Source organism: Onthophagus taurus, chromosome 2 (assembly GCF_036711975.1).
Source record: "Onthophagus taurus isolate NC chromosome 2, IU_Otau_3.0, whole genome shotgun sequence".
NCBI lineage: Eukaryota > Metazoa > Arthropoda > Insecta > Coleoptera > Scarabaeidae > Onthophagus > Onthophagus taurus.
In genome coordinates, this window is record NC_091967.1 from 2,811,264 (window position 1) to 2,827,970 (window position 16,707).

General features: G+C 34.1%; 1 protein-coding gene across 4 annotated transcripts in view; it reads left to right on the plus strand.

Moving 5' to 3' along the window:
• LOC111415137 (protein FAM107B) overlaps positions 1 to 16,707 on the plus strand; it is a 43,413-nt gene that overhangs the window by 9,515 nt on the left and 17,191 nt on the right. For 2 of the 4 annotated variants that reach the window (XM_071193885.1, XM_023046674.2), the window contains exon 2: positions 6,509 to 6,556. The exons of 1 other annotated variant lie outside the window; for it this stretch is intronic. In XM_071193885.1, coding sequence (XP_071049986.1) covers positions 6,509 to 6,556 — 48 coding nt within the window. Of the gene's footprint in view, positions 1 to 6,148; positions 6,281 to 6,508; positions 6,557 to 16,707 lie in introns of those variants that run through there. One more of the 4 variants, XM_071193886.1, reaches the window with a different exon arrangement.

Consider the following 16,707-nt stretch of genomic DNA (forward strand, 5'->3'; position numbering starts at 1 on the left):
CCTAGCAGGTACTCGTTAGTATAAGTATAGCTCTTTGAGTTGTTTTTCTTGTTTTAGGTGTCAAATGTATGTGATAAAGTGTTGAAACGTTTCTTATTAATTGATTTATATAAATTACAAGAGGTAATTAATTATTCCTATCGATTGAATTAAATATTAGAAACCGGAATAATTTAATATAAATTTCAGCGAATCGATTCAAAACCTGTTGCTCTAATTTTATTCCCTTTATAACTATTTCTATAAACCCAACATTGAATAAATTACGCACGTGACGGCGTATGGCGACACAACTGATTTGCATAAAACACTAAGGCAAATAAACGAGCTTCGGTACTCAGAGTATATCGTCGGCCAATTATAGGAAAGTGAGAGTACAGGAACAAGTTCGACGTGAGATTGTAATTGTGCTTCGGTCTATTTGCAATAAATTCCGTCCGACGATGGATATTCTCTCACTTTTCATATGTGCGCGTAAATTATTAGTTCCCTTGTAAGGGCCCTAACTAGAACCAGTTCTGCGTTCTCCCGGGAAATTTCAATTTGAACGGTTGAAAACAATGTTGGCATAACGAGATTGCATAAATTGTGCCGACGGTTAATTAAGAGAATTGAATGGGGCCGTAAAGTATTATTATAATATATTTGTGTTATGTGATAATTAAACGCCAAATACTGCTGATATTCATTAATCATTAAAAGTTGTCAATATCAGTCGTAGATACCAAATTAGATTCGATTAATACATAAAGCTTAGTACAGTATTACCTCAATATAACGAGCTCCGTTACACTAAATCTAACTGAATTAACTAAAACTTTAGTAATGTTTATAAACACCACTTTATACATATACAGGGTGTTCCGGTGACTCGGGGCATAAAATTAACCTCATACACTAGAGCAAAAATGATGACAATTCGTGAAAAAAAATTATTATAAAAGTCTTCAAATGGTCAAGATATGGGCCATCAAAGTTCAGAAGTTTTAACACATTTTTCTAAATATTTTCAATACCATTTATGGTATAGCGTTGAAATTTGGTACAGGGTAAACAAATATCAAGGAAAATCATTGAACCAATTTTGACTTTGATCGGGCGGCGGCAACCATGCTATACAGGCTGTCCCTAAAATTTGTTTGCTCAGAACTTTTTTGTTCGCTCGTAACCCTACATTTATTTTTGTACTTTTTAATAGAACATTTATTTTAGAGACTTTTATCACTCTTTGAAAATTTTGATAACATTGACCGTTTTCGAGTTATACGCGAAAATATTAAGTTTCGATTTCAATGGTAACACTAAAAAATAAAAATCTTCGAAAAAGTCAAGGTTGGCCATGGCAATTAAAAAACAAATTGAGCTGTCAACTTGCTTATGTCGTTTAAACACAAATGATAGTTTTTTGTTAGTTAAGTTTTTATTAATTTTAAGTGTTCAAAATGGAGAGTTACACATTTAGTGAACAAACTGACATGATTTTGACATTAGGGGAATGTCATGGAAACGCCGTAGCAGCCGCTAAGCGTTATCGGGAGAAATTTCCGAATCGCAGAGCGCCCAATCGAAAAACATTTTTAAGGATTGAAACCCGTTTAAGGGAAAATGGGACGTTTAAGCCGAAATTTACTAACAACAGTAACGTAAGATCAGTCCGAATACCCGAACTAGAAGAAGATATTCTAGACTACGTAGAAGAAAATACTACAGCTAGTACTTTGGATATGGCGAGGCACTTTTTAACTTCAAAAACAACTGTCTGGAGTGTTCTTCACGAGCAACATTTATCCATTTCATTGTTACAAAGTTCAGGAAGTTCGACTGGCTGATTACCAACTGCGACTGCAATATTGCCAAATAATGCAGCACAAAATCCAAATTGATGATCAGTTTTAAGAAAAAGTGCTTTTTACAGATGAATCCACTTTTTCTAAAGATAGAATCTTCAATTTGAGAAATTTACATAGTTGGGCGGACGAAAATCCAAGATTTAAGAAAACTTGGAAATCACAATGGAGATTTTCTCTTAACGTTTAGGCTGGCATTGTGGGCGATGTAATTATTGGACCCGTTTTCTTGCCATCAAGGCTGGCAAGGATGGACATACATACAGGCGACATTTAGAGGAATTAGATGATTTTTTAGATGACGGTCCTTTAAACACAAGGCAAGCAATGTGGTATATGCATAATGGTGCTCCTGCGCATAGCACACAAGCTGTCCAAGAATTTCTGAGGGAACGTTTTCCGGGACGGTGGATTGGACTAGAAGTAGGTGCACCGATAAGTTGGCCCCCCGATCGCCGGATCTTACACCTGTAGATTTTTATTTATGGGGACGCGTTAAATTGCTAATTTACTGCGTTTAAATCAGTTGATCGAAAACGAGTTGATCAACTGAGGTTGCGAATTGTTGATTCATTTGATCAACTTCGAACTGTGATCGATGTTCTCCGCAGAGTGCGCTTTAATTTAAGACGGCGATACCAGGCGTGCATTGATGCCGGCGGGAGTGTTTTTGAACATCTGCTTTAGTATTTTTTTGTTCTTTTTTATTTATTACTATTTGTTTACAATTTTATTGTTCTTGTTAATATTTTTGCTAGAATTTTTGTTATTTTCTTGTTTGTTGTAACCGTGAAAATTAAATTTATTGTTTTGGAAATTACATTCTTTTATTCAACTAAAATAAATTAACACTGGATTTAACTAAGTCTGCACTTAGAAATGTATGCAAATAATAGTTATTAGCTCAGTTCGTTTTTGAATTGTCATCGCCAACTCAGATCTTGCGGAATATGTTTCCTTTTTTTGTTTGTTACGATTGAAATCAAAGCTTAACATTTTCGCGTATAACTCGAAAACGGTAAATGTTATAAAAATTTACAAAAATAAATGTAGGGTTACGAGCGAACAAAAAAGTTCTAAGCAAACAAATTTTAGGGACACCTGTATAGCATGGTTGCCGCCGCCCGATCAAAGTCAAAATTGGTTCAATGATTTTGCTTGATATTTGTTTACCCTGTACCAAATTTCAACGCTCTACCATAAATGGTATTGAAAATGTTTAGAAAAATGTGTTAAAATTTCTGAACATTGATGGCCCATATCTTAGCCATTTGAAGACTTTTATAATAATTTATTTTCACGAATCGTCATCATTTTTGCTCTAGTATATGAGGTTAATTTTATGCCCCGAGTCACCGGAACACCCTGTATGTACTAAATATTAAATTACACACTTAGCTAATGGGCTATATATTCTAAAGCGAGACAACCTGTTGATACCTGAGCGCAATTTGTTTCATTTACAGCATTAGAACTTTCATTTAAGATAGTTTCTATGACGCTCCATCTGCAATAAGGTCGTACAGCACACATTAAGTATCTTAATGACTAAATGCATCTGCTGTTTGTAATTGATAGCGTCCAACTATTAGTTATGATGGTTTCTGCGTTCACAGAAATTGCGTTCGCGTTCAAGTGAACTGGCGCAGTTAGCGTGTCAATAAATCGCACCCCTTTCGTCTCTATTCTTTATATAAGCTGTCCCTTGTGTGCGTTGCACTCGGTCGTACGACTTTGCTGAAACCGTTACAACCCTTCTGGGAATCGACGATGACATTGTCTATTAGCGAGACTATGTACGCTACAAGTGAGCCAAAGCTCTTGCACTTTAGGAAATTGCTCCGCTACACCGGTGTTATGTGTTTTTAAAAACTAGCTTTTCCGTTTTGTGTACAACTTCTTTTTGCCTTTTTAAACCTCTTTACGTTCCTTCTACAAACTGTAAACTATTGACCATCCCGAGAATATGGCTCTTAATGGCACTGGAGACCACAAATAAGCCAAGGTCAGACGCCTTGTCTTCGGCTAACATGGAAAAAATGGCCTATAAGCAGACCTTCCGACGGTCGCCGCAGCGAGGGGTCATATACCTCTTGTAAACGAAGATCGTATGCTTGAAAGTGTGGAGGTCAAATCGCTTGCAAATCGAAGTGTTGGAATCGAGCTGATTCGCATCATGTTGGGAAATGGACCGGACGTAATAAATCGACGGTAAATTGACTGTTAACGTACAGGAAACGGTGAGATTACCTCAGCTGTTCTCTGTGGAAATAGGAAATATTATATACCATTCTGTTTTTTTTTACAACAATATTTTTATTAAAAAGATTGTCATCATTTTAAGTACCAAGAATTCATTATAGCCCTGTAATAGATCGCTTTGTGTCTATACGGACAGCAATCTTGCAAAGCTGTCTAGAAAATCTGGGTTCATTTTCGCCAACGGTGTTCTTTTTAAACGCCTCCTTTCATACTTTGAATGTCCTAGTTTTTTACGGAAGTAAAGTAGTGTAGGGTACTTACGGTTCTGCAATGCAACTGAAAAACCTTTCTGCATACTTTTTTTTTCTTAACTTAAATTTGGGTTAAATGTTTTTAAATTGCCTAACAAAATATTCAAGTTGTTGATTAAACGACACGTTTTGTGTGATATACCAATGTGAAAGTAGATGATTTGTGCGAGACGGTGAAACGCAAAATCTCGTGGCATCTCCCGTACAAGGACAGATTAACGTTCTGGAGCGATTTCCCCTTTTCGCCGTACCAAAATGTGCAATGTTTAAGACAATACAGTTGGGCGTAAATAATTTCATCACTAGAAATTCGAATTATGTGTAACGATCAAACTCGGAAATTGAGAATTAATTATCTGCGGTTAATGGAAAGTGAATTAAATGGTGTTATTGATTTTGTTATCGACTTAATTGTTTTGTTCCTGAAGAAAGTGGTAGAAAGTACGAAAATATCGCATAACCGGTTTTTTATTTCTTATACACCTACATAATTTGCACAAGTCATTGATGAACGAAGCAGGATTAATTGGAGTTAATTCTAAAGTTTGATTTTGTACTTTTCAACTGGTTTCTATTTTATATAGAATTTAAGTCTAACTAGTTTCGACCCTTAGCCATCTTCAGAGACTCTACAAATAGATTAACATCTTTCATCTTATCCATTTTACAAACAAGTTTCTTAATATTTCGTTTTGTTATGTAAAAAGATTACATATCAAAGTCGAAATCAGATTATTAGTTATTAATTTACAAAATTAAACTTTAAAAAGTTGTAAAATGAAATTAAGGACGAAGTGTTACAAGTTTACAGATTAAAACTTAAGAACGCTCTCAAAAATCGATGATTTTTTTTAATCAATGTGAAATGACCCAAAAAACACTTTAAAAATAAAAAGAAAGTGCGGAAAAGTGACTAACACTAGATTAACTTCAGTTATAAAACTTCTATTATATGATAACTAACTTCAGGTTTAAAATGTCAACCTCAATTTTGACATATTTGTAATCTTCATTAAAAATCCTTTAAAATGAGTACAAACACGACATATTTATCTTCAATATTAATGAAGTTATGGTCAACTTCCGGTTAAGAATGTCAACGTCAATTTTGACATATTTGTCATAATCGTCGTGAAAAATCCTTTAAAATGAGTCCAAACATGATACGTTTAATTCCAATATTACTCGAGATATAAGCAACTTCCGATTTGAAATGTCAATGTCATTTTGACATATTCTTAATTTTTATAAAATGTCTTAACATTTGTCACAAAAACAAAAATATAATAAAAAAAATCAAAAATTAAGGTTGGTATTAATATTTAAAAATTAATTTGCTATCTTCATTGTTGCTAACTTCGGGTTTAATGTTTTTTATTGCAACTTTTTTGTTTTTTGAGATAGGTGCATCATCTTTGGACTCATTTTAAAGGTTTTTTAATGAAGATGACAAATATGTCAAAATTGACGTTAACGTTTCAAACCGGAAGTGATTGTATTTCCATTAATATTAAAGTTAAATATGTCGAGTTTGGACTCATTTTAAAGGAATTTTTATAAAGTTGACAAATATGTCAAAATTAATAGATCGAACTTTTTGATTTTTGAGATGAATGCGTCATGTTTGGTTTTAACTCACTTTAAAGGTTATTTTATGAAGATTACGAATATAATAATAAAATTAAAGTTGACGTACATCGTGGTAATCTTTCTTATCATTATGCATTCGAGGTTTTTTGGTTTGTAAATATTATAAAATCGTAGAAACACATGCATTTACGTCAGTTTGGTATTAAGCTTAATTGTGTAAGGTAACATCGTTGAAGTATGTGGAATAAGTTTCTCGCGATTATAACTGCTAAGAAAAGTAAAAAGAAATTTATTAAAGCTTCAAAAATACACGAAAATGAATTAGTGCAGGTAATAATGTCATAGATTTCTTAATGAAAATAATAAATCCTTTAATCTTATACTTCAGCGTATAATTTAGTTGATTTAGATGAGGTCGCTTGCGGCCGAGGCGCTACATTGTTTGCCACCAGTTCGATTAAGAATTTTATTAGTTGACATAGCGACTATATCATAAAACTCATTTTTAATTATAACCTTACCTATTAACACTTATAGATTTATTCTTTTTTTTTGCAGGTAAGCTACAGACCTAGAAATAATAACAATACTACAAAGGTTGCACCAGTAAGTACATACATATACGTATAATTAAGTATTTCTGACTCATTTATAACTTCCATTAATCATAAAAGAAATCGTCGTCCAAACTAAACTATTTCAAGATATTCTTTTGCATTTTTCTAACTGTGATTGGTAACTTAATTGAGTTTTCGCGTTTTACTTTAATCCAATTTCACTTTCGTCTCCAATACACCTTATACAATACAACAAAACCATCGCTAACATACGCGATGTAACGTCTCTAATCACCACCTATTGTCTTAGCGTTTAAGCCGAAGTACTGAAAGAAGACGGACGGTCATCGAACCGTCGAGAAGGGAAAGTGTAGGCGCCCGACAATACGCGGTTTCAGGCTCACCTTTCCGATGATGATCGGTCGGTTTGATTCTGTTTGCCGAGTTACGTAGTTGTAGCAAGCGCAATGTCACGGTGAAAGCGTGTTGAATTGCAGTCGCGACTTAATAACCTCCGGTTGAGGTTGATGATCTGCGCACGGCTAAGATGCGCGCATCTAAGGTCAACAGCAATAAACCAATGGTCGCGACGGCGATGTGTGCCGTGCAAGGTAATAAATACAATTAACGCAGAAGACAAGAATATGCATTTTACCTGGATGACATTTCAAATTTGTGTTCTTTAACTCCTGTAATTCTAGAAACAATTTTTTAAATAATTTGTCGTAATAACTTATTCTTAGACCACCTATGCATTCCTTTATAAATAATCGATTGAAGAGTTATTTAATCTAAAAAGTATGACAGACGTCTCCGAGATTGACTCTTCGCAGAAAAAGCATGCGTGTCTGTATCATGAAACAATGGCATTGCATGTCTGCCACGGCAGCTGGTGAGAAACAGGCAAGCGTCTCAGGACCGCAGCTTCTTTTGCCCGATGGCATCTGCACGCGGAGACGAGCAGGTCCCGTGAAAGGCAGGTGTTATCCATCGAACGTTACATCTGTGATGGATGGTTTGAGTTAAAAATGACGCAGCCATAGATGTCTAAAAGTTATCCATTTGAAATTCATTTAGAGATCACTTAATATTATTTCATAATTTACCCAATATGGTGTGTATTATTTTTAGAGTATATTATGAACGTTATAAGAGTTTCAAGCAAGCAAAATCGCTTGTCACGTATTTCCAATATATCACATAGCTAGAAGCGACGCGAATCCGGTTGTGTAGGTCGTCCTAAGTTATCCTGCACAGGTAACCGGGTTGTTGGCGGTGGCGTGGTATAGCAGACGTTGGTTCGCATAAAAATACTGATCCGCCTCAGAAAGAAACTAAACGTGCGTCTGGTTGGATCGTTGAAACCGGCGGTTACTCGCCAGAACCGTATTGTAATTTTTTTGATATTCCTTCGACGTTTTATGTCCCCTTTGATTTACGTGCTTGGCTACAAGAATACCATCATCGCAGAATCCATGAGTTACAGCACTTTAAGAGCCCGTAAATGCTCATCAATTCTTCACGGGACATATTCGACTTTTCCCATAGTTTATGAGTGCTATTTTAAGGTGTTATTCTCCCTTCTATAGTCTGTTCAACTTTCTATCATAAATTAGTTTCTTGTCTATTCGGTGAATTTTTTTTTATTATTTATTCATTTTAATGGAAAATACTTTATGGGGCTATTATAATTTTTTAATAGCAAGTTTCGCCAAACATTAAAATTTTATGGAAAAATATTTTAACTTGGAGAATTTCTCAAGATACAAAGAACGTTATTTCATCCACTCCCAAATTTCGTAGTAAATACTTTTGACTACATTCCCTTATTTACCAGGTCATGATCAACAAAAGAAACCCAACCATTTCTCAGACTACCTACAAATTTTACACCTGTCTCTCGCAACACCACCAAAACTCGACCGAAAACGAGCACTCAGTCCGTTGCCGTCTGGAAGAAGGTGTGCGGCTTCGTATATTCATACGAGAACCCCGCTTCATCTTGCTTCTTCAGCAAGTGGTAGTGGTCTTGGTCGGTATCAGGTTGTAGCGTTTGCGGCATTCACAACAGCTGTCACTTTCTTCGTAGCGAGGAGCGCGCGAGTTCGTGCAGTGGTGTTTGGGGAAATCGATCGATTCGGGATTAAACTGTTGCATTCGTTGGAAAGGCCGGGTTTCTGATTTTTATCACAAACTACGTGTTAGCAAGTCCAAAGGTTTCTGTTATACGAGTTTACAGTAAATAGATAGCGGTTATCCAGTGTAAACCAGCGTAGGACGATTTTAAATCTCTCCAGGTGAGTTCTATTTTAAAATACCACTACTTGTTGTGTTTGTGCAGTTCATTTTAAAACAAGGTTGATGATCGAAAATGGTCGTATTTTAAAGTTCATTTGTAATTTAAAATTATTTAAAAACCGTTACAACATTGTTAATTTATTTAACAATGTTAAACTTTAATTATTTCTGTGTAATCGTAGTCCGTTATATCCTTTCTTTTAACTTTACGCATATACAGGGTGTATCTGAATGACGTGCCCAAACTTCAGGGGGTGATTCTTTAGGCAATTTTAAGGGTACTTTCTCATATAAACTATCAGCGATTTCGACTCCCCTGCGGAGCTACACCCCTTCAAAAATGGCGAAAAATTTTGGTTTATTTTTTTTTCCCGAAAACCATTAACACCAAGAAAATTAAATTTGGGAAATATGTTTAACTTATAATAGGGCATGTTTCGAGCCTATTTGTACTTTCAATCTTCTCTTCTAAGTTACTAAACATAACCACCCCCGTTCAATTTTTGTCTAGATCTTTTTTATGACGATGATAAATACATTGGAAATATTTTATTTAGATAGACGAAAATATTCTAAAACTTTTTTGCCTCTCTGATGTTCTTCGAAAAGTTAATAGTTTCTGAGAAAAAAATTAATTAAGCAAACACTAACTGTTAAGCTGTAGCGTTGTTAATCGAAAGTTGGAATGAATTTTTAAAGAAAAAATCTTAGCAGGCTTAGCAATCTTTGTCAGAAATATTTTTGACGTTTAAATGTCAGTGGTTTTCTTACTATTATTATTGTTTTATTTAAAATTTTGAAACGTCGAGTGAACGAGCATAAATGCGGTAGAACTTTATTCATAAATTAATTTGAAAAATAATAATAATAGTAAGAAAACCACTGACATTTAAACGTCAAAAATATTTCTGACAAAGATTGCAAAGCCTACTACGATTTTTTTATTTAAAAATTCATTCCAACTTTTGATCGATAACCCCGTTGTTTAACGGGTAGTGTTTGCTTTATTATTTTTTTTCTCAAAAATTAGTCGTTTTTGGAAAAATTTTAGAGAGACAAAAAAGTTTTAGGATACTTTCATCTACCTATGCAATTTTTTTTAAAATGTATTTACCCTCTGCATAAAAAAATTTTAGCAAAAATGTAAAGGGGGTGGTTACGTTTAGTAGTTTAGAAGGATAGGTTGAAAGTACAAATAGGGTGAAAACGTGCCCTACTACCAGTTAAACATATTCCCCAAATTTCGTTGTCCTAGCGTTTATGGTTTTTGAGAAAAAAAAATTAAACCAAAATTTTCCGCCATTTTTGGAGGGGTGTAGCTCCTTAGGGGAGCCCAAGTCGCCCATGGTTTATATATCAAAGTACCCTTAAAATTGCCTAAAGAATCACCTCCTGAAGTTTGGGCTGTCATTCAGATACACCCTGTATATGCATTATAAACATTAATCATTATACTTATTGGGTTGTTTTATAAAGCTAATACTAATACAAAAATACACTCAATTTACTTAGCCATATCAAATACGTAAAGTGGGAATTGATTGCATATATATTGTGGGCGTAGAAAGTATTGGTTACAAAAGGAAATGGATTATTCCATAAAACCCCCAACGTTTCATAAGATAAACTAAATTAAGTAATACTGTGTCCTTTGTTATATAATAAGTATAATAATACAATTATTAAGGATACAATTCATATCTTATAGTATTTATATAGTTCACTTAATAAATAATTGCCCATTACTTACTCATGGGTCTGTTGTAATTCATGAAGCATGAAACATTAAAAAGAAATCGGGAGTGTTGTCCTCAGTACTTTCTCGTAAAGTTGGTAAAGTTCAACTTCCAGTTCAATTTAAAGTTCTTTTAATTTTGAACAATTTTAATCAATCTTGCTTGCTTGTTTAATTATAGTAGAAACCACGAGAGCTGGCAGTGACAGATCGCTTAAAAATGGTATGAATCAAGATATGGACGTACGACTTAGATTACTTCACCACATACATTTAAATGTATGTTAGGTTAGTAATGGAGGTTATATGTCAAACATTGTCAAATTTAGGAAAGGTTAAGCAGCGAAAAATCGTTAATATTAATTTATAATAAAATATATGTAATTATTTATCAAATATTTTAAAAGGTTATTTACAGGTCGCAAGGCTTTAAACTGTAGTTATCTATTTGGCGCATTTAGAGCTGTCGGTACTTTCTACTATACAAGTGTATACAAGAAAGAATCTGTATAAAAAACGTCGCAATCCGCACTGTAGGATTTTTAGGTACACTTTAAACTTATTCATCCAGATGTGAGGTTAGAAGTTTAGTGAAAAGTGGTGCTGTTGAATTTGGTTGTTCAAAAAGGTATTTCTTTGATAAATGGTTATTAGGTGTATTATTACAGATCATTTTAAAAAGAAAACATTGAGCTTTAATTTAAAATAAGTCTTATTTCTTAATTTCAATAAACATGGCTTCCAAGAATTTTTAAATTAGCATCTTTTTTGACTCTTTTAAATGTAAGTGTTATTTCAACATTTTTTTTTCTTAATATTTTTCCAAGCCAACCCAACAATTATTATACATCATTTTAAAGAGAAAGCTTTGAGCTTTAATTTAAAATAAGTTTCATTCCTTAATTTCAATAAATACGGCTTCCAGGAATTTTTAAATTAGCATCTTTTTTGGCACTTTTAGGTTATTCGAAAATGTAAGTTTTGTTTCAACATTTTTTTTCTCTATATTTTTCCAATCCAACCCAACAATTATTATACATCATTTTAAAGAGAAAGCTTTGAGCTTTAATATAGAATAAGTCTCATTCCTTAATATCAATAAATACGGCTTCCAGGAATTTTTAAATTAGCATCTTTTTTGACACTTTTAGATTATACGAAAATGTTAGTTTTGTTTCAACATGTTTTTTTTAAATATTTTTCCAATCCAACCCAACAATTATTATACATCATTTTAAAGAGAAACCTTTGAGCTTTAATATAGAATAAGTCTCAGTCCTTAATATCAATAAATACGGCTTCCAGGAATTTTTAAATTAGCATCTTTTTTGACACTTTTAGGTTATTCGAAAATGTAAGTTTTGTTTCAACATGTTTTCTGTCAATATTTTTCCAATCCAACCCAACAATTATTATACATCATTTTAAAGAGAAAGCTTTGAGCTTTAATTTAGAACAAGTCTCATTCCTTAATTTCAATAAATACGGCTTCCAGGAATTTTTAAATTAGCATCTTTTTTGACACTTTTAGGTTATACGAAAATGTTAGTTTTAACTCAATACTCTTTTTCTCAATATTTTTCTAATTTAACCCATCGATTGTTATACATCGATTTAAACAGAAAGCTTTAAGCTTCAATTTAAAATAAGTTTTATTTCTTAATTTCAATAAACACGCTTTCCAGGAATTTTTGAATTAGCATCTTTTTTGACACTTAGACTATGCGAAAATAGGGGGATTGCATATTTTGGTAAAATTTTATTCCAAAGCCCTTTACTGAGTGCATTTTGATAGCGTTTTAATTCTGTCACAAAGTTTCAAAATGTTTGACTTCTTGGGACACATAGGGTTAAGTAAGTTTTATTTAAACAGTTCATAATTTATTCATTAATTATTAATTTATTTCGTTTTCGGCTTGTGAAAACGTCAACAAATTCACAAGACGTTTCGATTTGAGGTTATAGTTATAGAGTTACATCCCTTAGAAGAACAGACGTACTTTTTCGACGCGACCATTTGAATTGTACAGCAGACATATTAAACTAATGCTATCTCTTTCTAACACACATTACTCGCTAGCGGTTTGTAACTACGTATGGCATTTGTAAGAGCGGAAAACGATGATTTACTGCCAGCTCTCGTGGCGTCTACTATAGCTTAGAATTAATTGTAAGTTTTGATCGATATTTGTGATTAGCACTTTAGATACACTCTTTTTGCTCATCTGTATTGGGTCTTTTAATATGTTACGTTTGATTTTCTCTGAGATCTCTTATCCATTATTTATTAAACCTATTTTTTAATAAGTTTCTTTAAGTTTCTTTTAAATTCCTTATTCAAAATGCTTGAAGGCAACAAGTTTCTACAATGTAAGCGCCACTCGAAGTAATTCTATGTAGTATTTAGTTGACACGATAAACCCATTATGTTTGGCCCTTAGTCACGTCCCAACGGGGAAGTTTACCGAGCGCTCCGTATTTAGAGCGACCTGCGACATTTAGTAAGCAAACTTTCCGCTAACATTTCCGCGTGGCGGAAGAGCTGGTTGAGGATATTTTTATAGAAGGTGTGCCATTCCGTCGTTGTGGACTTGTCACGCCCTGGACAAAACAATGCCACGTGCCGACCTTGAATAACTGACCCTCTGGAGCGATGATCTTGCGCAGCATCTAGCGGTTGGATGCAGTTTATAAACAGGATCAATAGTGTTTAATTGAATTATTAATACGCAATAACAAAGTTATTTCTCAACAAAAGCCTAAACACTGATTAATAGCCAATTAACACTTGCCCAAGAAACCTCAATAACCGCGCTTAACGCTTTCTTCTTAGTTGATTAGCTCTCTTGAATCTAGCAATAATAATTACGAAATGGTAGGCTAAAAAAATTTCGCATAATCCTATGATATTACCAAATACCAGGAATAAATTTTTCCTTGTCGTATCTCGGTCATGGATTTCTACGGTTTATCGATACATCTTAGTAATTTCAATCCGAGTTCACGTTGCACTAACGGGGTTAACGATATGCCTGTGGACTTTAGGTTTGAATGGTGCAAAGGATAACTTATGGAGGAGGCCACGCTGCAGTTATTTAAGTCGTTAAGGAGCCGCAAAGAACCTAACTGTTGTTAGCCATGCGCTTATCTTCATCATCAAAATGCACACGTTAATACGCGCGCATTTTCTATTCCATTTGCGGTATACAAGGAATGCGTGGAATGTGTTTCACGCAAACGTGATGAAAACAGTCACAAACACATCTATCAATAAGACATGGTCAATACATAAACGTCTCAAGAAGGAATTTAAACATTTATAGTTCAGTACTGTAACAATATGTATGTGATGCATTTCCCAGAACAATTTTACGATGTATACAGAGAATACACAAACTAATACCATTAAATCGCTTTGTATTGTTTGTGGAAAGTTTACACTTTTCTTCCCAGTGTACATACACAAAGAGGTTTGGGAACATCTGTATTTACGTTGAACAGTGCGTGAAGTCGCCTTATTAATCTGTCTTATTGTCGGTTCAGCGATAAAAAAGATTGAACCCATCTGTCAAGAAAACATCCTATGCCTTCATGCAATGCCTTGACGTTAATTATGACAAGAAAAAAATGTTGCATTCATGACGCAACGTCTACATCCTGCTAATAACGACTTTAGGTTCATAAAGTGTTCGAATCGATACATAAAGATACGATATTAATTACAGAAGTGACCATAAGAGATGAGCACGAATATCCGCACTTCTTCGTGTCCCTTGCAGGTGTGATTAAGAAAATGCCAATTCATCACCTTAATAATAAATTATAATAAACGTCAGTTAACGTTATCTGTGTTCGCGCTTTGTTTTGGGCGATAATTTTATGATTAGAAGAATTATCGCACACACCATTTATGGTAATACATACTAAATTATTATTTTTTAATGATAACACAAATCTCGTGATATAAACAAAAAAAAATCAACTTATTTTGCAATATGAAGTTCAATTTAAGCGTCACATGTATAATCGGGTCTTATAGTCTATATTTAGCTCCCAAGTCAACACTTTCCCAATAACTACCGCATTACTCCGTAATCCATCGAGGGTCGTTTAATTTGCATCAGATCTTTACACTCCATTTCAACAGCATCGAAAGTGAGCACAGAAAACACGTTCACTGCTAAAACTAGCTCATTGGATTTTTTTAATTTTATCGTAAATCAAGAAATTAATAGCATATGTCGTATAAACAGCAATTTCTTTAATTTCTTTAACAAGTTAGTACGGAATTTGAAAGATATTATCGTGATGAAATCCAAAAGGCTAATCCACACCTATACTAATTGTAAGTCACTTTTACGCAATTATTGCTAATCAACAGTTTTCATCAACATGTACCTAATAGATGTAGCAGTAATATCAAATAACTACATCTACATCCTGCGTTTCATTTCCTTTTTATTCTCGGCATACCAGGCCGCGTATAATAAGTACGCAACCCAACACAACCGTTATCTCATTGTTGCGACACATGCAATAAAGCAAAATGGAAAAAGCCCAAGCAAACACGCCATACGATGCTCCATACCGTGACGACAATGATTTAGCTTTTACAGAGCACGCGTCGGTTCGGTTAGGTCGTAATGGTCTTTTAATTGGTGGTATTGCAACCTGACAATAGGCGATAAACAAAACTCGGACTCCGGAATGGTCATGAAAAGGCAACGAGAATGTTGTGCGAAGGAGTAGAGTAGGATAATTCTCCCGACATCGTCCTTTCTTTACTTCAAGTATTCTCAAGTACTTTGTGCACGTGGTATACGAGATCAATCCGGAAATTTGCACACAATGAAAAAGGCGTTGATATTTAAACGATGAAATGTGCAATTGTTGATAGACAATAGGAGTGACTATATAATAAATTGTTTATCTGTTAATATATTATTGCTTTTTTTTTTTTAATAAAATGTGTTAGTAAATTTATCCGCTTTCTTCCACAATTGCCAATTTCACGCACTTTACATATTTAACGGCAATTGTGGTACAGCTTTTCATATTTACGGCTGCTCTACAATTACAAGTTAGAAAATTCCGCGATGGTGAAAACTTAGAAAATAGACTAAACATGAATAGTCTCATTGATGCGATGGTTGGTTTTCTTTAAGTAGTTGCTTTTCACCATTCTGATATCTTTACCTATACGATACGAATGTGGAGCATCTTATGTTCTAAATTCTAGTTTTAAAAGAATTAAAACGTTTCAAAATGACCTGATTAATAGGTTTGCAGTTGATGTTGCAAAAATTGGCTAAATTATAAACGTAAATTTTCCTATAAATATTTAAGTAGGTAGATGTGCATATTTAAATTTTATGGCAGCTTTTTCTGCGGAAACGGTCGGATTTCGTGTGATCGTGCTTGCGATGATTATATAGTAAATGATGTTTTCTGCATCGTAAAAATTAATGTAGCAATTATTGAGAAATTATCATTTGAATACTTATCAGAAATTTGACATACATAAAACTGCTTTCTAAATTTAAAAGAAAAAATTATAAGAAGAAAATTTTAAAAAAATTATAAGAAGGATGAGGACGAACAACAGCTTAATAACATAAAAGATATAAAGCGTAGGATAAACTACTAAAGAATAGAAACTATTTAGAGATAAGACTGTGACAGCAGTTTCTCTGATCTGGGTCCAGGTCACTCTGGGGTTGCTGGCAATGAAGCGGCAGATGAGCTAGCACGAGAGGGCAGCGCTAAAGAATTTGTGGAGCCAGAACCAGCAGTTGGTGTATCATTTGCGATGGCCAAACATAGGATTGGATTGTGGGCTGGAGAGAGTTCGCCTACTGCGGACCAGTTCTCCTGGAATGAGACATGCTAAGGTGTTTATTAACATCGCCACTGTCATACCCGGAAATATTTTAGGATTTGCTCGTAGCAGCATTAAAGTTCTAATGGATGCCTTTAATGGGCACTGCCGATTAAAAACACACCTCAACTTGTTGGGTGTAGGCGACGATGTTGAATGCCGACTATGTGCAGAGGAAGCGGAGACGGCATGTTTTATGCCACTGCCCTGCTGCTAATCGTATCAGCATTGGAGCAAATTAGTTAAGAATATTGGATTGCACGGTGAAATTTGATAACGTTATCCATCG